The sequence below is a fragment of the Ambystoma mexicanum genome, chromosome 7q (genome assembly GCF_040938575.1).
Source record: "Ambystoma mexicanum isolate Mex_15411 chromosome 7q, UKY_AmexF1_1, whole genome shotgun sequence".
NCBI classification, from domain to species: domain Eukaryota; kingdom Metazoa; phylum Chordata; class Amphibia; order Caudata; family Ambystomatidae; genus Ambystoma; species Ambystoma mexicanum.
Window position 1 is genome coordinate 327,305,550 of NC_090941.1, and position 21,578 is coordinate 327,327,127.

At 43.9% G+C, this 21,578-nt stretch overlaps 1 protein-coding gene across 1 annotated transcript in view; it reads right to left on the reverse strand.

Moving 5' to 3' along the window:
- The window catches only part of PIBF1 (progesterone immunomodulatory binding factor 1), a 1,771,771-nt gene that overhangs the window by 1,368,918 nt on the left and 381,275 nt on the right, over positions 1 to 21,578 (reverse strand). The window contains exon 6 of the mRNA XM_069639889.1: positions 14,367 to 14,500. Within this exon, the coding sequence (XP_069495990.1) occupies positions 14,367 to 14,500 (134 nt within the window). The remainder of the gene's footprint in view (positions 1 to 14,366; positions 14,501 to 21,578) is intronic.

Here is a 21,578-nt window from a genome sequence, read left to right on the forward strand (position 1 = left end):
GTAACCATGGGCTCCCACTTTTGCAGGTCTCCTGCAGCAATTCCAGCTCATCTAGAGTAATCAGTAGGCAGACATAGATGACATGGATCCACCTATTGCATACAGTAAGTTTAGCGAAATAGGGGAATTCAAGGCAAGACTGTGCATGCATTTACATGCACATAAGTGATAGAACATTTACTGTTGCCTGTTCTACACCTTGATGCCCACAGATGGGTCAGCTTTCAAGTGATACAGTCACCTGAATAGGAGAAAGAAAATACTGGGAATCCTGAGCCTACAACCAGAGCTAGTCTTTGAGGTAGGTGCAGGTCCTGTTTACATTCATATGAAATGAGCATGAATAGATGTATTCAAATTGAGAATTGACAAGTGGGGACAGAACCTGTGTGGTAATGGGAGTGTTTTTCATTTGTAGAGAAGCCACCAACACAGAAAGGTGTAAAAAAGTGGGGCACAGTGAGAAACCCATCTTTGTCCTGAAGAAGGCTGGAGCCATCAGAGAGCCATAGTGTAAAGGCTTTCACAGTCCGGCTGAAACACGCGTTGACGACTTCATTATTGTTTAGCAAGAGACACACCATTAAACAAACCGGGTGCATAGGAATTTGCCAATAGTCATGTTGTTAAGCCTTCATTAACATAAAAGGCTACTATAGAATGTTTGCATTGAATTTAAAGTAAGAATGTGGACACAAAAGGGTACGTCTGATGAACTAGGTTGAATAGATTTGGGGTAATCAATTGTATAATCTATTTTTGAAAGGAACATGCTTTTTTAGCTTTGATATTACAAATTGTCACTTAAGAATTTTGTATACAAATAAAAATTAATTTTGTATTACACAAGGTTATACTTTACTATAATCAGTCCTGTCCACCACTTACGGTCTTGATCAATTGCGTCTTTAAACATATTGATTACCTGGGTGATCAAGAAAGTATCAGGTTCCCTCAGTGAAATGTATGGTTTACTGAATAGACACAAGGATGTGTCAATATAAATTTAAGAAGCTCAACAGGTCTAAAATTGAAACTCTTGTCTACTGCTAATCTGGATTTATGGTCTGCAGACTTTTAAGCCCACTAGTTATAAAAACCTGTCACAATCGTAAAACGTCAGGCCGTCCTTTCGATGCCTCCTTGACATGGTCTCCTAAGACAGCTTGCGAGACCCAGTCCAGAGTTCTTAATTCCTTCACATTTCCTACTCAGGTGACAATGGTTAAACCTTTACTTTCCAACCACCTGCACTACTGCAACGTTTCCCAGAGTATTCTGTAACTCATTTACAGCTGCTCCAAAAGGCTGCTGCTCCTTCGTTATTGGGACTGCTTCGGAGTGACCATGTATCTCCAGTCCCGCAATCATTACACGACATCCAGTGGCCAAGCAAATTTAGTTCAAGGCTTCAACCTTCATTCTAAAGGTCTCATCTTTCTGGCTTCGCCACTTCAAAGATGTATTCCTGGATGTTTCCTAAAGATCTTCAGAAGCCAATCTACCAGCTTTTCCTTCCTTTAAATATACAGAATTAGAGGTAGATTATTTTTTTAATAAAGCTACACATCTTGAAAGCTCTGTGCGCGTTTCTTAGCAAGTGTCCATGTCTATCAGTTTAGTAAGAACCTTAAAAGTAATTGTTCAATGACACCATTTTATTTTTATTTAGACATTTGCCCTCATTAGGAGCCTGTCAGTGCAGTAAAAAAAAAGTGTTACAGATTCTTTTGCCACAGATTTTTTGGCAGCAATGGAATAACTGCTCCTTTTACTGCATCACCAAATTCATAGTTTGACCTTGAAATGGAGTATCGACCTATCCTCCAGTTAAGGTTAAACCTCTATGGATTTAACGATCACTGCTAATCCGACAACTATCACCAATATGTCAAATGGAGTTCAAAAAAGGGGATTTACACATGTTTATTGGCACTTGCAACATGACCAGGTGCTGGTAATAGTAAAGGAGTTAGGTTGGTAATTCTGTGGATTTACAGCCAAATTAAGGCCAAGCTCGCAAGAGGCCCATAATGTTTGTCCTGGGATTTCGAATTACCGCCCTATGGCTCGTGCCTACAGCACCATTGATGGAGCATATCATCACCCGTTATAGTGTGCTCTACTAAAAACTAAATAAAAAATGTAAATGCATAGACACCTTGATAAATCGTGCTAGACAGGCACACCCAATTCTTGAGAACCCAAAGCAGAACGTCTGACAAGGCACCCATGGCAGGCCTCCACTCCAGAGGGACTCTATTCTGTTGCATGTGTCCCAGCTCACTTTCCCAAACGGCAGTGGGCTACAATGAGACAACCTCAAAACTGACCCTGCAACAACTCGGAAGCAATAGAGTAGAGAGTCATTGGGCGACAAGGGGGTCATCATAAACCAGCAGCTGCAAGAGGGGGTGCTGAAAAATCGACAACCTTGAGAGCGCTGTGTGGCACGGATACAATGGTCAGGAGAGGTTGTCCTGACCATAAACTTGGCTAAAAATAAAAAAGAATTTAAAAAAACAAAGTATGGGGGTAGAGCACCCTGAACTGAAAAAATGAACCACTGAGAGTGCCAGCCAGAGTGAATAGGAGTCGTCCAGTCGTGAGGCGACAAGAAAATCATTTTTGGGAAAAGAAGATCATATTCCAATTACCTATTCCATAATGGGGTTCCCTAAAGCCTTTTGTCTTGAGGCTAAAGAACAGTCTCCGTGTTTGTCTAGGAGTACCCCATATCCAATGAGGGCATGCACATGCGATTACCCTGGCCCTTCACTTAAAGTCCCTCAACCAGTAAGCATGGTAATGGTACATGACCTCTGGGCATTCACTGTTTTTTATAAAACAATTTAAGATGTTTTTCGACACATTGCAATACAGCAAAAGAACTAAAATGAAACCCATGTTTGCAAAACAACTTGGTGTACAAAACAGTTCTGTCATTCGATCTAATGACAATACAGTGCTTACATACTATGAAATGGATGGAATCACTGTAAACTGTCTTGTTTTATGCCTGTATCCTCCAGGTCCAGTCAAATCTAGGGTGCTCTCCTGCCAGGCACTGTCCACATAGGTTCTTTCCCAAAGTGTGTATCAACTGGAATAATTCCTCTGTTATCCCCTTTTGCTCTTTCGGATGTATTCAAAAGGCTTTTAAATTCTATCAGCTCCCTCAGCACCCCACTAACTGGTCTGGTCCTTTTTCTACCTTTGGGAAGTCTCTGGGTGGTCTCCGGTCTCTCCTCGAGTTGGAGCAGAGCTTCTGTGTTGCTGCCGCGCTCTGCGTTCTGTTTCGCAAAGCTCTGCAGCTCCAGACTCTGTCACCCCTCTGGCTCACGTCTTCGTTCTCGGTCTGTTTTCGCCAGTCAGGCTCATTTCCTCTTTGCCACCAGCCAGGTTCGCCTCATTGGGACCTCTTGGAAAGTCACGTCTCGGCTTCCAGCCTTCAGGTCCCCTGCCACGGATTGACCTTGTTCTTTGTTCTTCCAGGGCCGACTTGACGCTCCATTCAGTCCTTCTTCCATTTTTATGATTGATGCTGCAGCCTCTTAAAAACTGTACTGCGTGTGTTGGTTCCGCAGTGGGCTTTTCACCTCACGAAATACAGACACATTCTTTTGTGACAGATGGGTGCGCATACACATTAGTGTGATAACCTCTAACACAGCATCCCAAGTAAACACTAAGAATCTGACGCCCACGGCGGTTTTTGAGCTTAAGGTCGCACAGGTAAGGTGCTTCTTCAAAGGTATCGCCACCCATCTAGACCCTCACAGGAAACCAGCACGAAAAACTATAGTACAAATTCCTACTGTTAACAATTACTGCTAGCAAGATGCGTCTCTTGCAATAGGACTGAATCTGGGCCAATACGTTTAGAACAGTTGATCACTGCACCTTGTGATTTTGTCAAAAAGCCCCATTTATGTTCCAAGATAGCACTTAAGAGATGCCATAGTCCTACTGCACATCATATAATGATCAAAGGATCCCACAGGACTCAAAACATACTTAGCGCAATCTGCTCCGGAGCCGTAGGTGAAACATGGATGCCATAACAAAAACTGCAAGAAACCCCAGTTTCCCCCAACACAAGACACCCTATGTTTTCTCAATCCAAAGAAAAACCTGTCACCTTCACAAACCCAGGGAATCCCCAGCCCACCTAGTATTGGCCCTTTTAAAGAAAATCCACAAGTGGTGGCATGGTTTGCTCTCCTTTTTATGTCCAATTTGTTGCACTGAAATCAACTGAGCTTCCCCTCCTTTTCCGAATTAGCGAACCATTGTTGGCTACAGTAACCTTTATTGATGCATCGACTTGCTCCCCCCTCAGGCAACTCTCCTTCCTGACGCACACCCTGCCGTTTCATTCCTACCACTCCGAGACCCATAACGAATCATCCATGATTCTCAACACTGCTCTAGCCAAAACAGACCACAAACACAAAAAGCAGGGCACGCCCATCAAACATGATTTTGAGTTTAGCAAGAATCCTCAATATGTATTTGATCTCTCTTTACCTAAGCCCTCTTTTAACTGCATCATAGGTTTGGTACTGACCTTATAGCATCCTGGTGTAGTCCAGGTACAACTGTATTAACCTTTTTAAATTTAGGACTACAAATCCTGGAATTCCAAGTAGAAATCAGGACTGAATGACTTGCATGTTGGCAAAGAGAAACTTGAGAGCTCTGTCTCCCTACCCAAAAAGCCAGCTTATTGTCATGCAGGGACAGATTACTTTTAACAGTAGTAACAGGCCATCGCTTACGACCAAGGACTTTTATTAAAGAAAAAAAGGGTTAGAAAAATACCTCACTGTCCCTAAAAATAAGCGGAGATTCCCGACTCTAAAGAAACAAATGAAAATGTCAGGAAATCTGAAACTAAAAGTCAGTCCCTGTCGTGTCCAAAGAAAACCTACTTCTGCCCGAACATTAATATATTACCATAACTGTGCAAGGAATTCATTTACTTCACATAAAACAGTGTTCTTGGTGTTCTCAGTAAACAGAAAAGTATCCAGGCTTGTTGGCAATAAAGTGATGAAAACATAATGTCTCAAAATAATAAGTTCCAAAACTAGGGTGATGCTCCTTTTGTCTAAGTGTATAATCCATCAGAAAAACTGGATAGCACAATTCCCAGTCCTTCAATTCCCTTCTAGTTGAGAGCAAGTCTCAGACTCGCAAAAGTAGTTCTTATGAAATGTCTTTTCCGCTGAGTTAAAGACCCTCCTGGCTTTAGAGTTTGGTTTCTAATATGCGTGCGGGTCCCAGACTCGCACAGGTTCCCTGCCCCTTGGTTCACTCTCCTGTCAAGTATGCAACTTCAGGGTCTCAGACCCTCTGTGTCTAGTTTCTTGGTCTGGGTGCAGGTTCTCGACTTGCACATGTTTGCTGCCTCTTGGTTCACTATCCTGCCAAGTATGCAACTTTAGAGTCCCACACCCTATATGTCTCCACTCTCGAGCGTACCCGGACCTCCAACACGTTCTGGTAAACCTGTATACCTGTTCTCTCTCACTGCGATACAGTGCCAGCATTTTCCCAGCTCTTGAGTTGCTCATCAAGGCTCTGGCAGCTCCCTAATAAATAGCGGGTTCTGCAGCGGTTCCACAGGCGCATCTTCTTCTCTGGTTGCTTGTCCTGCCTTCCAAGCAGGCTCATGGTAGTTGGAGTCACCAGGCGGTAAGCAACAACCCTGTCGGTCTTCCCTGCTCAGACTTTTGTCAGGTTTTCCTTCCCCTTGCTTTGTGGCTTCCCGTTCGGATTCTCTATGCCCACCCGGTGCAGGCGACCCGCTGTTCCTCCTTGGAGGATCGTTCTCCAGGAGCCTCACAGCGGAGTTTCTTTTGAATTCCCGTGCCAGCCAGCTGTGCTCCTTCAGGTGCTTGAAATTGCAAAAAAGACTAGAGCACTCACTGTTTCCTCCGAGTGATCTGGCTCATCCCCGTAGTGGTTTTGCCCTGCGAGGCAGAACACTCCGTATTCTCAAACGAGTGAAGGTTTTAAAGTATATTAAAGTCACAAACCTTGCAAAAGAGTACATTGGTTCTGCCTACAAAGGAGGTGGAGGGATTTGATATCTGATAGGGGACTGGGTGTATTAAGGAAGAATAATGTATCTGCTGAGAACAGTCAACCACAGTACCATACAAGGCTTCCCGCCACATGTGATCCTCCTGTTGTGCACTGCCCAGGGGGATTATTGTACTGTGCAAGCACCTCCCTGGCCGCACGGGAAAGGTCTCTCAGATTTGTTACACCAGGCACAGTGAACCTCCCAGCAGTGACACCTGGGAATGGAATGTAGCCATACGCTGTGGGCACTGTTGGAGTCATGGCTATACCCCATGCTTCAGACACACTGACCATACCAGAAGTGCCCTACACACTGCTGAAAATCAGGTGCATGATCCAGTACAATGGAATAGAGGCAAATACGTGAGACAGGAAAGCCTGTCTACCAGATACTTGATGCCAGAGCCATGAGAAATCTGTAGGCGGAACAGGGTGGAGTCGCAGAGCCCCCACTCCAAGTAGTGCTTCTGCTCCAAACCTGATGGCTGAGCCGATGGAGAGCTACACAACGAGGTACATTTGACCTATGTCAAAGACTTGTGTCCCAGCGGTTTATGAGGTCAGGCAGAGGGTTGCACACATCCTAGTAAAAGCCAAGTAATGGTAGAAAATCGGGACACATTGGCAAGACACAGCTTATGTGCAGCCCTCCGTGTGTGGTCCCATGTCAATAGGGACCCTTTGCGAAAAATCTAAATCTGTTTATCGGGAGACTAAGAGGAATCCCTTTGGAGAATGATGTAGCGCTGTGGAATCCTGTTTTGAATAAGGGCCAATAGAAACCGGGAGGCGGGAGCCGGCATTTCCACGAAGGCAGGACCACAAAGGCATCCTGTCCCAAGCCTGTCCTCAGCATTCCTCGCCGTTCGCCCATACTCTCTGCCCGTTTTTCTGCCGGCCGCCCCTCCGCCTACAGCAAGTTCCATGTGATGGATAAAGGACTGCAAGACAAGGAACCGCTGCCTCGAACCGTAAGACAATTTACATAGTAAACCCATTCAAACTGTCTGCACTCCACTTCATTCCTACTGACATACGAACTTAGTCGGGACGCTCCGATTGATATTCGGTCACATCCTAGTCCGAATGTACCCCCTCGCTTAATAGAGCTCTCATTGCGTGCCAGTGCTCTGCCTAATTGTGCAAGCAGCATTACCAAGGTTTATTTGCTAACTGTACAGATATGGCCTGTCATTACATTGTGTAGTCACTCCGTCCTGCGGTGCAACCGCCCTGCCTCCACTCAGACTAGCCATCTTGGCTCATTGTGCTCGTTGCTAGCTAACTGCTAGCTAGTACTCCTCCATCCCTCCTCAGACAATGCAATGCCACAGTAGCCCAAACCTGCCTCAGTGCACATAAGTGTGACCACTCTCTCAACATGTACTGATGGTCCTGCCTATGCCTATACAGCCTGACTGCTATGACCATGCCCCTAGCCTGAATCACGTGCATTGTCATCCTCCTCCCTACTCATCTACTTCCACTGCCAAATGTGTCTTGTGGGTGATGTCCCTGCATGTCTTGTTATACCTGGCCTTCCCGCCCTACTGCACCATTTAGCGCCTACTACTCAGCAGCACTATTACACTATGTACTTTATCTAAGATGTACTACGACACTCAATGGATGCTTCGCACCCAAATGTCTCTTTATTTAGCATCAACTAGCCTAGAGGTGCCCTGCGCCCTGAATTGCATTTAGCCCATTCGTAAATTGCATTGACTAGCCTAGAGGAGCCCTGCGCCCTGAATTGCATTTAGCCCATTTGTAAATTGCATTGACTAGCCTAGAGGTACCCTGCGCCTTGAATTGCATTTAGCCCATTTGTAATTGCATTGACTAGCCAGAGGTGCCCTGCGCCCTGAATTGCATTTAGCCCATTTGTAATTGCATTGACTAGCCTAGAGGCGCCCTGAATTGCATTTAGCCCATTTGTAATTGCATTGACTAGCCTAGAGGTGCCCTGCGCCCTGAATTGCATTCCACACTGCCCTCTGCACACTGCAATTTGAGTTGACTGCAATTTGAGTTGATGCCCATGTTATTGCCATTGAAACGCCCAACTAGTGTCCACACACACGTTAGCTGAACGTACAAACTATTCTTGCTAATAATTTATGAACCTCACTGCCTCTATCTCCAGAGCCAAGTTACCCATGATGGCCGCACTTAGAGGTGCCACTCTAACTATGGCTACTCTCCTCCCTCTGTTCCAGAATATCTCACTTCAGAACTGTGCCTACACAACTACACCACTTTACCCAGACTTACTATCTCCAGCGGACTAGATAAACAGATTCGCCAGCCCAACTACACCCTTAATACCCTGTCCCACACCTCTTAGAAATACAAGATTAGCTTCTCGCCTTGTTGTACCCTCTACCACCTTCTTGAACGCAGCCCCACCGACCATGATTAGAAACGCTAGACTTAGCCATCGCACTAATCCTGATGTAAAACGCACCATAATGCTCACTAATCAGGCTAGGAATCTCACACAGCCCACCTCACTTACTGACCCTCCACCGAGTCACAAGCCTGCAACACCTCACCCACCACCACTCACGAAAGTCAACCTTCCACTGACCTCCATCAAGGGAGCTCTCATCAAAGCACGCTCATTGGTAGCCCACGCTACTGATGTTGCCGACATTATCTCCACCAACCACCTAGACTTTATCGCTATCACGGAGACATGGCTCCACTTAGCAGCCGGTCCCACAATAGCTCTAGCCACCCCGGATAACTACACCATCATCCAAGCTGACAGAAAAAATGGAATAGGAGGAGGAATAGCAATTATTGCGAAATCCACCCTAAACATCAGAGAAGTAACTAGCACAACCCTACCTTCAGCCGAACTCCTATCCGTCAAACTCCCATTATCTGACACCCAAACTATCCTTCTCCACATTATATACAGACCCCTAGGAGCCCCCTCCACCTTTGAAGAAGATATCTCTCTTACTCACTACCAACCTGAAACCTAAATCTCAAATCATCATTATGGGCGACTTCAACTTGGGACTTAATGACCGCAATGACAATCAGGCCACCTCCATTAATGACACCATTACTCATCTAGGCCTCACCCAACACATTAATAAACCTACACATACAAAAGGAAGATCCTTGGACTGGCTTGCAGACGCCAAATGCAACCTCTCACTGACTGACATCACTCCTTGTGCTTGGACTGACCACCACCTTATTACCTTCTCTCTAACCAGATCCATACCCTCTACCACACTACCCACTAGGTTACCTCAAATAATCTCCAGAAATAACCGCAACATCACTATAGAGAATCTTAGACCTCTTCTCGTGCCTATCAGTAAAACTAATCTACCTACGCAAAATGACAACCCATAAGCCATTGTAGACCTATACAACAATACCCTAGTACTAGCTCTCAACCAGATAGCTCCTCTTAAACAACGAAAAGCCAAACCCATTGCCCACTCCAACAAATGGTTCTCAGCAGAATTAAAGGCTCTCCGCAATATCAAAAGAACTGCAGAAACTAGCTGGAGAAAAGCCCCTTCTCTTTCCACTAAAGATAAGTTCGCCTCAGCAGCCTCCACCTACAAATCCGCCATCGTAAATGCTAAAAAAGAGATCTATAACATGAGTATACAAAACGCCAAATCTGGCACTAAAGAACTATTCTCTATACTAAGGGAACTCGAATCACCACTGCCTCCTTCAGAGGACTGCATTAAAGACAAGACCTGGTGCAATAATATCCAGCTGGCCGTTGCTAATAAAATTGCCCTCCTACAAACTAAGATAGAAGCAAAAAAAGCCAACCTTGCCTCCAAACAGAATCCCATCAGCATAATAAACCACACCACTCCCAATTGCCCTTCCTTCCACTTCTCACCAGTCACAGAAGAGGAAGTAATCAAGATAATCGCCAGTCTCAAACCATCCAACTGCAAAGGTGACATTTGTCCCGCCTCCGTCATCAAAGACGGGGCTAATGAGTTAGCCCCTCCCATCACCTCCTTGATCAACGCTTCCTTCAAAAACTCAGTGGTCCCCAATAACCTTAAAGAAGCGTGGGTCCTACCCCTGCTCAAAAAACCCAACCTAGACCCCAACGTCCCCACAAATTACAGGCCCATCACCACAGTCCCATTTCTCCTCAAAATCTTAGACAGGGTAGCCTACCTCCAAATACAACAACATTTGGAAGACAACAACCTCCTAGGCCTGCGACAATCCGGCTTTAGACCAAGGCACGGGACTGAAACTGCCCTCTTGGATCTAAAAATCCAAATGGATGATGCCAAAGATAAGGGCAAACTGCCCATTTTGCTCTTGTTGGATCTATCTGCTGCCTTTGATCTGGTTGACCACCAGATCCTCACTCAACACCTCTCCTCGGCTGCTGCATTCTCTCAGAATGCCACTAAGTGGATCCAGTCATTTTTGTCTGACAGGTCGACTAGGGTCTTCGCCCCCACCGCGGCTGCGGACCCTATCCCAATCACATGTGGAGTGCCCCAAGGCTCCTGCATTTCCCCCACACTTTACAATATCTTCACGAAGCTCCTCTTTGACCGTCTTGACGATCTGGGTGTCAGCTACACTAATTATGCAGACAACACCCAGGTCCTCATCACTCTCACTGGCAGCTATGAAGGGGATGCTGCAAAGCTTAATGAAATCTACTTAGAAATCCAAGCCTGGATGGCCACGCACAGTCTTTGCCTCAACGACGATAAAACAGAACTGCTTATCGTAGGGTCCCAGGCTCGCCTCAACAAACTAGACCAAAGGTATCAATCCTTTACCATTGACGGCAACATCATAAAAGTCTTCAAAGAGGTCAAAACACTAGGTGTGTACCTCGAATCCACCTTGTCACTAAAAAAACTCCACCATCTCAGCCACCACCTACACCAATAAATGGATCAATGCCTGTAGGCCTTTTCTCTCCACCTCTAGTTGCCTCACCTTATCAAGAGCGTTGATATTGTCTAAATTAGACTATTGCAACACACTCTACCTAGGCACTACCACAAAAAACTTGAACCGGCTCCAGATCCTGCAAAATAATGCACCAAGATGTGCCCTTAACATCCTGCGCAAGGCTCTCATATCCACGGCCAGCAAAGAAGTCCACTGGCTCCCGATCCGCGACAGAATCAAGCTAAGAACCCTGGTCATCACCCATAATTGCTTGTCACGCACCGCCCCTCGCTACCGCTCAGACAAATTCGCTAGACATTGCTCCACTAGACCCACCAGAACCCCTTACCTGCACCAACTAAAGATCCCCAACTATAACCTAAAAACAGCAGGAGGTTCAAGTTTCCCAGTGCTCGCAGCACAATGCTGGAATACCCTCCCTCTTGCAATTAGATCGGAAGCCACATTCTGGCCATTCAGAGCCATGGTAAAATCATGGTTACTAGCCTAAACATCCAATCTCTCAATGACACGTTCGGCCAGCCGCCATTCGCCACCATGTAGTAATGTTCACCCTGGCTTTATCCGATTCAGGACCACCCTGGAACCCGGTCCTCACACTCCACTGTAACTATCTTGTACACTGTTCTCTGTATACTTTATTCTTGTATGTAACTACTCAGAGCCTGGATTAATGTATGCTCTGACTGGTGTATTAAGGTGTTTGTGTAATGATATGTAACTCTGCTGTGCACATGATTATGCGCCCAGCTACCTGAGGGTTCTGACGCGCTTTATAAATAAACAAACTAAACTAAACTCCCTGGGAGCAACGCAGAACAGACCAAGCCCCAAAATTAACATGGAAAAAAGTATGAGGGACAGTTTGAGTAAGGTATCCGGTTAATATGTCGAAAACATAATTTCGAATGACAAATGTTGAAAACATTTTACCTAAAAAAATGTTTTCAAATGTATTCTTTAATTTACATCTTTTTTTTTGGTTTCGCGAGTAAAAAAAAAAAAATAGGGTAAAAAAAAAAAACAGGGGTTTTGGAGGTGGGGGACAAAGCAAGGATGGCAGGATTTAACTTTTGACTAAAGTTGGCAGATCACAATAATCAAGCCTCCAGAAGCCAGCTGAGGCAAGTGAATGCATTAAAGCACAGACCAAGTCAGGTTCGTTTGGGATTACTGTGGGAAATAAATGTGCGGCTGCAGGCAAAGTCCTTAATAAATATAGCCTATGAAAGGCCAGAGACAGATTGGGAAGTAGGAGATGCAGCCAAGGACAAGGCGGATGTGTGTCTAGGACACCTCTTTTTACCCTCCTCCACACACAAGTAAAGAGGAGAAATTGCACAGACTGGACACAAAAAGGGCTCTCAGTTTCTATATTTGTAGACTAGCAAATTTCCGACAGTGTCCAACTGTTTGTTGAATATACTGGACACAAATTGGGCCTTCAGTGTCTAAACAAACTCTATCCAGATGGATAATTCTGGCAATTTCGGAGTGCTATAAATTGTCTGGGAAGGAGCCTCCAGATGGGCTAAGGACCGGGGGAATGGCGAATTCTACGGCTCTTCATAGGGGCGTTTCGGTGCAAGATATTTATGTGGAGGCCACCTGGTCGTCAATGCACACTTTCGTAAAACATATCAAGGAGGCCTCTTAGCACAAGACATCCTTCATTCAGTCCATGATTGAAATCTCTGGTACTCCCTCCTCCAAGTTCTTACTGCTTTGGGAGCCTATCTAAGATGAGGAATACGTGGGAGGGCACAATCCATTCGAAGAACAAGTTACTTACCAACTGTAACGTTCTTTCGACTGGATGTTCCTCCCACGTATTCCTCAACAACCCCCCCAGCCTACCCCTCCGTACAGTTTACGCCAGTTGCACTCAAACTTCCTAAAGAGCCAAAGGTCTTTGAAAGGCTGATCAAGTGATGCGACCATTAACACAGTAAAAACAGAACCGAGCTAACAGGCGCGGTTCGAGCCCTTTATACTGCAGATGATGTCGATGGCGGCCTTTGAGGGACTATGATTCCGCGGCTTTGAGCACAATGCCCTCTGGTGAAAAAAAATTCTGAAGCAGCAAAGCTGGAGACTAGATGTTCTTCGAATGGATTGTGTCCTCACATGTATTCCTCATCTTAGATCTTCGATATCTTGTCTCCAGCTTTTTACCCTCCACCAAGCATGGTAGTCAGATTGCAGGGAAGCGGGGGCTGAGCAAGGACCAAGTTCGACCATGCACGATACAACAAAGCTTTAAGTCCGGAGATAGTTGAGGCCTAGGAAGGTGGAAGGCCTGGAACACCCTTAAAGACATGAGACTGCTGAACATTGGGTGTAGCACTAGAATGCTTGCAGCAGGAGGAAGTGATCCTGGCCCTAGAATGTTTACAAATAGAGACTAGAGCACTATATCCCAGAGACTAAGTGCAGCAAATGAGCAAGCAGAGTGCTATAACCTTGTGATTGGAGTAAAGCAGCATGATGAGCACTTTATTCCTGAAATTATATTCTGAGTAAAGCTCAGGGGATACCAGTATTCCTATTAGAGACTGCATCCTGTGACCTTCTAATGTTACCCCCTTCTAGGAGATTTTTCTTAAGCTGCTCTAAGATAGGAACACCCTTTGCTGTTATAGATAAACCCCTAAATTCCATAGATGTTTATCCCCAATCCCTTCCTAATGAGAGTAGGAGTATTGAGAGGCCCAAGAACACAGATCCAGTGAGATCTGCATTCCACAAATACAAAAGTCCCCGGCCACTTTATCATTGGTCACATCTTCACACCTTTTGCTTAGAATGTTACAGGATAGGGCACACCTGTTATTTGCAGAGCATATAGTCTAAACTTACAGTGACAACAAAAAAAACTTGAACCCTTGCTTTGACCAATGTGTTTCGTCAGTCAATCAAAGCACAGTGAATAACCAAGACTATCTTCCAGTGCATGCCAGATTCTCCACACACCAGTGACGTTTGTGAATGTGGCACGCAACATTGTGTGCCCAGAAGGTAAATGTTTGTAGCTCGAAATTTAAATCTGCGTCTCTTTCTTAAACCCCTGTGATGCAACACTAACCACAATTACAACCTAACTTTTACAATACAAAAGTTACCATTTTAATAAATACAATAAAAGTATGTGTTTTAACATGTGTTGCTTAGATTACTGGAAAGAAACGTGTTAGTTCAGGCAACCTTCAAGAAAATCGTATTTGTTCATTTGTAGTGTGGATCGTTAGTAAACTTGTGACTGGGATAACTAATAATTCCAGTTTAATATGAGTTTAAACACAAACTTTATTGCTATACAAAACAATACTTACTTTTTCACTTTATCGTAGTTTTCCTGCTTGTAGTCACCACGTTGAATTAGTTGCTTTGTGTCTGCCAATTCCAGTGTTAAGCGCTGACATCGCACCTCTAGGTCTGAACGGCTTTTTCTTTCATCTCCATAACACTACAGCAAAAAACTATAACGTAAACTACAATTTCTGCAGTACATAATCAGGATTATTTAGCATTCTTTAGAAAAAATATTAGTATATACCTTAAATTATACCACTAGTGTAGTGTATCCAGAAGGTGCCTAATTAAAAAAAAAAGCTGCACTTTGGTTTTGAGGATACCTCAGACCCATGTTTCTTTCACATGATGAAAATGTGCAAAATGCAATTTGACATTACAAAAATACAAACAGCAAATACTGCACATATGCCGTGTGTATAAATTAATAAAGTATCTTATGTGCAAGACGTTGGACGCTTATTAGCAATACTAGGTTCGCTGGGCCCTTCAGGCCCTATCATTCTTCCCCATAAAATTGCAATAATCTAAAGATAGCCGTTTCCCCACACATAACTTTGCCTCTCCATCTCCACTGGTACCACTTGTCTATCTTAATAGTTCTATGCTAACATTTTATAACTTCTATTTCATCTGCCACATTTTTAACCTTGTAAGGGAGCTCTGGGACCCTCTGGGAATTTAATTTCCAATAAAAAAAAAATAAATAGATTAAAACTGGTATCGTAATATGTGATGTATGCAAAGGGGGCATAAACACGTCAGCTCTTGCTAAGCCTTGCATTCTGCGACAACGCAGTCCTTCTAAGGACGGGTGCCTGGACCAGCGCCTACTGGGGAGCCCCAAAAACCAGAAAACAACCTCCAGAGAAAAGGGTGTTCAATTAAGAAAGAAACTGGGCCCCTTTAAAAACACAAATAGAAAGTTTCTGCGCAACTGCAACAATGAGATGGTCAGACTGTATTTAACAGCTCCACACAAGGAAATATCTGTAAAAGCTCATGGGAAAAGGGAAATAAACAAGAGCAGCCCAGGTAAAGGAAACAGTTACAACGAAATGTGTATACAAAGCTTCATGTTTTACCGTTACGTAGAACAAACACTGATCCCCTTCGAATGTAATTGTGCTCCCTCTCCGGCCAGCATCGCAGGAGATAAAAGGTATACATTTTAACTAGCATTCCCACAGGGTTACTGGAGGATTTCCATGAAAAACACATGCTTGGCACACAGAAAGCAATTGATTGACTTGGAGATCCGTTCAGGGAGGAAGTGAGAATACACATAATGGAGAACATTATGAGTCAACTATGGCATCTGACCTCTATGTACATTTAGGCCAGCAACATGAACATCCACCTAACCAGGGTGGCATGGCCCAATAAGGAGAAAGCACCAGCTCGATCACACCAGCTCGATCGAGCCTGTTTGCTTGAAACCCAGCATATAGGCGGAGCTGACACTAAATAAAAAGCAGCCAGCCATGATCAGACCTGGGAACAAATTTGAAGAGAAAGGGGGTCCTGGAAAACCCCCAAGCAGGGAGCCTTGGCTAGATAAGGAAGACAGACCCGAGGAGAGATGTGCAATGTAAAGCATCAGACCCTAGGAAGCATGGGCCAGAAAGGGTCCACTGGAGAGTGAGACGTTGAAGCACTACAGGAAGGCAGCCCTATTGATAGGTAAGCTTGGAGAAACATGGAAAAGTTCTTCGGAATTGGTTGGTATAGAGGGAGTCCCTAGAGGGGAAGGGTACCATCTTGAAATGGGAGAAAATGGGGTACCATATGGTAAAAGGGAGAGAACACACCAGTCAGTGAGTGTTGTGGGGAGACCAGAGGACATCAGAGTGAAATCTAAGAAAGTGACCGATACGAAAAATCACGAGACAGGGAGACCAGCCTGAGGGAATTTGGTTGTATAAGAGTGGAACACCATCCAGATAGAAAGAAAACCCACAACCAGGAAACTGCGATTGGGTGTTGGAAGAGGTAGGAAGTCAAACACCTTGAGAGTAACAGACACATCGCCTCAAAGGACAAGAGAGGCAGACCAGAAAAGAGGTTCCGGAGGACCAGAGTGGGCCAAGGGGAAGCATTGTAGTCTGAGGAGGTTTGAGATGGGATCAGGTAGGGAAGTCTAAAAAGAGTACAGGGGGGAAAGGTAGCCCTTGGAAGCAGTATAGTAGGGTGAAGGGAGGGTTCGGAATAGAACCTTCTCCTTTAAAGCACAACAAGACAAGACATCCTGCTAATTTAAGGGAAGGCCTAGAAGACAAAGGGCTGGCCAACCTTCCAAACATACCTGCCAAAGAGCAGTGTACCTGAGGCAACAGACTGTCAAAAGGACAAGGGGAGAGCTGAATGGGAAAGAAATCCTCTATACAGATACAAGAGGAAGAGGAGGAGACCATCTCTGTGAGAGACTAAAAGATACGTTTGCAGTGGATACTGAAGAAACTTTTGTTGAACTTGGGATTTTGGTTCAAACAGTTTCGATAGCTGCAGTACTGTTTGAAACACGGCATATTTCAGAAGAGAAAATAATTTGGCCTAACCAGGCAAAGGCCTGTAATGTTTGGTATTCTGATTGGGAAACCCAGCAACTGAAAGACTCATTTTAGGGAAGGACTTAAAGTACCATTGCCCCCCTCCCCCCGGCTCCCCCTTACTTGGTTGCAGCTTATGAACCCAACCATCTTAATACTTAGTTTGGCCATCAGTACCCCGACACGTATAGTATTTGAGTTGAGAAGCATCCTGAAAATGTATTGTTTGGTTAAACACAAAATATAAATAAAAAATCTAAACTGTATCCTTGATTGCTCCTGCTTATGTTTGATGACATAAGCGACGAAGTGGCCAGTCCACAGACACCACAATTTGTAATTGCCCCACATCCCAGCACCAACCATTTTTCATCCAATACAGTGCTTAAAACTCAAAGCATCTCTCGAATTTGGCAGCTCCCAACCTAACCAGGTCATCTTTTGTCACCATATGGAGAGTTAGAATTTATATTAAGCCTTTTTGATACTCATGGAGGAGAGGCAGCAAATATTCTACATCAACTGCTTTTTCTCCACGTATACCCCTAAAATGGGAAAGACTTAGTTCTGTTCCAATGGAAGGAAAATCCAACCACCTTAGTTTAACTCTTGAGCATCTTTTATTGATTTTTCAAAAGAACTAAAAAATTAAAACACAACCAAAAGCAAAACTCAGTAGCGGGCTTGTGCCTGGATTGCCTTCATTACCTTAATCTTTTTCCTTCCATCATAATCATTGCCTCTGCTTTTTCTGATCCACATGTTCACTTTTTCTTCCCCGTCAATCAGGAAGCTTAATCTACACATACTCTTCCAGCCATTTCAACAATATTGTAACAAATTTACAAAGGGATCCCTTTCCCCTTATTTAGTCTCTTTTCCCACAGTATACAATTGTCAATTTCCTTAAGCCAGAACTCTTTCAACATTGGATTTTTCTATTCTATTTACCTATCTTGCAATTTGCAGATTCCCGAACATTCCCAGCAATGCATGCTTGGGCCGCAAGTTCAATTCGTACCCCAGAACCGCTGTGATAAACGCTACTCTACTCCAGAATGCCTTCATGCTTATATAGTCTCAAGCATATGAAGGATTGTACCCACTGCTGTTCTATACATATCAAACTTCACTCCAACTCATTCTATACAGCTTCTCCTTTATGTAGTAAACTCGAGATATTTAAGTTGGACTCGTTTTTATACAGTGTTACTTTCCACCTCACTCCAGTCAAGTATTTCTAACCATTCTGTGTCTTCAAGCTTAGATCTGTCTTCCAACAGTACATCTGGGCATGCGAGGGGTCAGAAATTAGAGGCAGACACAAAGTTACAGTATTCTCATTGTCAGACATTCTATTTAAAGAAAATGGGTTGGAAAAATGCCTCTCTAGCCACATCTAAGAAAGGAGGTTCCCTACTGTCGAGTAGTTCGTAACCATCATTATGTCCAAACCTTTCTAAACTGACCCTCAGACTAGAAACAAACAACTAAGTATGCAAGGAAATGTCTCTCGCATATGTTTAGTGAAAAGTGTGCCTAATCAAAACTAAATAAATCAAAAAGTATTCTCCAAGGAGAAATCCTTGAAACCAGAGGATAGTTCCTGTTGCATGGAAAGTGTCTCCTTCAAACAACAGTTTCTTAGTATCACAAGAGTGTTTTTATCCAACAATTCCTTGAGGGTTTTACACTGGATTCAGAAAGTTCTTGTTCACACTATCTTTCAAAACATCCATGAATGCCTTTGTAGCAAAAGTGTCTTTCTTGAACAACAATGTCTTAATGTTGGATTCCCAAAGTTCACATTCAGTAAACTGATTTTGCTGATGTACTTTTAAGATTCCCTGGTAAACCTCTGTGCCAAGTATTTTGCATCACTGTTAAGCTTCTCTTTACAACTTCTGTTGGATTGCCTGGTATACTCCCAGGCCAGGTATCTTACCCCAAGGTCAGTTGCCTGGTACGTTCTCCATTGGCTTTATTGTGCAATATTTTTTCTTAGGGTAACACTTGCTTCAGCTCTCCCCCACATGGATACATATGTAATTATTCATATTTCTTGGTTGCACTTTCTCTGGTCGGTATTTACATCTTTTTTCTCTTAAACCTTGATCTAACATTAGGTTTTGCCTGTGTTTAAATCGCCTTTGAGTTTTGTCCAAAATATCAAGCTGACATGCTTCATTCACTTGCTTTCCTGCTTGTCGGTATGCCCTGGGGTTCCCGATGGCTCTGGGTCGACTCAGTGAAGCTCCCTTCCTGGATTGGCTTCCCAGGTGATGCAGGCTTCTCTTCTGCGCTCCCCGAGGCCTTGCGTTTGCTCGCCGTTTCCTTCTGTGATCAGGACTGGAGAACGCCGTTTCCTGACTTGACCGTACCACCAAGAGCTCTGCTGTGCTTCTCCTTGCTCCCACGGTCCTTCAGGTATACTTGCCGCACTTCTCCATCATTCCTGCCATGCCGGTGTATGTAAACCGCATACACGAGCCGCTGCATGCAAGTGCCAGTCTTCTCCTCTGCAGTTCTCTCCCTTACTGCTTCTCTGCATGCCATGGTTTCCATTTTTAAAATGTCCTGGGAAATGTAGTGTCAATAGAACTAGTCCGCACATTGGTCTTTGGACTGCTTAATCTGCATGAACTCTTCCATCGTCCTTGTCTCAGTACTTGAGGCTTTATGGGAGTTGAAGTCCACAGATGCAACTGTTTTCTGTGTTTTGTGACTGTTGGAGGTATACATGGTGTTTGAGTTAAAGTGACACAGGGAAGGGGTTTCTGATTTTCATAAGGAGAAATTGTTGGGTGACAAGAAGCCATCAAGAACTTGGGTATTATAGGATCCTCATCAGGGACAGGGGTGGAATACTGTGTTTCATCTAATGGAATCACCTCTTGTCTCCGATAGTTGTCCCCTCCCCTGTGATCCTCCCTCATATAACCATCCGCCATCCCCTGGCCACGTGGGAAGAGGTCACCTCAGGGTAATCTGTGTTGAGTCCAATGGGTTCATCACAGCACCAAGCATATCTAGCAGACATGCTTCAAAGATACAATAAATCCGGGCAATAGCAATTTTACTGATTCCTGGAGCTTGTAAGACCCTTGAACATGTCGAGTATAAAATACTAAGAAAGCGGTTTGTTGTCAAGTTCACATACTCTTTTGTTCCTCACATTATTTTCTTACTCCTTCCACAGACTACTTAGCGTAGGTATCCCTAACTGCTCTCAAACTTTGAAACCCTCCAGTTCTGTTAACCATCAGAGTGTGTTCCCACCCAATAGAGGGGTTATCTTGGACAGTCTTTTGGACCAGCCCATGAACTGTAGTGCTTTCTTCCACAACTTCACTACTGCCTTAGGTACCTTCGTTGGCCATTGTGGCATTCATCCTCCTGCGATGAGCATCAGTGACTTCCCGCCTACCCCACAATCAGCATTTTTAAATTCTTAGTGAATATTTCTTGGAGGTTGCATGTACAAATTTATTCATATTAATTAATTGTGACATGCAGTAGTTTTGCCTCCCATTCGGTAGCTCTGATGAAGTCCTCTCCCTAAGACTGGGGACATCTAGTGGGGCTGACAAAGGTCCAGACTGCCTCCGCGAGCTAGTGGATGATGGGCCAAGGGGAGGATCTCTAGTCACCAACACTTTACCCCCATCGTGTGGCAGAGGACAGCCACAGGAAGCGATTTACGATCAATATCTCTTTAAAGGGGGGCAGCCCCTACACCTGGGAAACAAACAATATAAAATCAGTAGTACCGGGGTCTTCCAATTTCAAAAGAGAAATGTTTCATGTATTCCAGGGGTTAAGGAAAACATCCGCTGCGACATAATTAGACAAAACTAAATAAATGTATTCCAATACAAGACTACACTTATTTGTTTAATCATATTTAATATTCGGTGGGCAACAAAACAAAAACCTTCCATTAATATAACTATTCCAAACTACGTTGCTTGAATAAGAAGATGGACGCCGCTTGGCACTCAGATACCCACGAAGCGCATTCTATTGCTCGGTGTTAGTAGAATTAAGGGCACAGTGGTTTATGTCACATGAGATACGTAAAGACATGTAGAGGGACGAGCACGTACCGCTTTACCCGACATCTAGGAAGACTGCAACTGAACGAGTGTATCGCGTAAATAATGTAAGCAATGTGGGAGCGAGAATAAGATGAGTTATATGCTTATAAGTCATAGCGCATGTACCTAAATAAAAAACATACATAGGCCAATTTTTGGCAGGTTTAGCCAAAGACGTTCATCTTTGTTACGAACGTCATTAAGAACAGACCTGTGTAAACAAGACCATAAACTAATGGCAAGATGAAACAAGTAAGCGTAGAATTAAACTAGAGAACAAGTAGGGATGTGTTTTTTGTAATGAGATTGTAATAAAACAAATGGGAATTGCTCAAGTAGTTATTACTAAACTCATTTTAACAGATATGATCAACTTCAGAAGAAGTACCCATAATTGAGATTATAAAGGACAGCCAAATGAAAAGTGGGTGTCCTAAATGTATCACTTTAATGTTGATTGTGTTGTGCAATATACTTTTAATGGCACTCCTTTGAAGTAAAAATCAAAATGTCTATTATGACATTTTTTGAAGAAAGAATGGTTTGTTCTTCACAGGAATTGTTCGGTGATTGAAGATTTGGCACG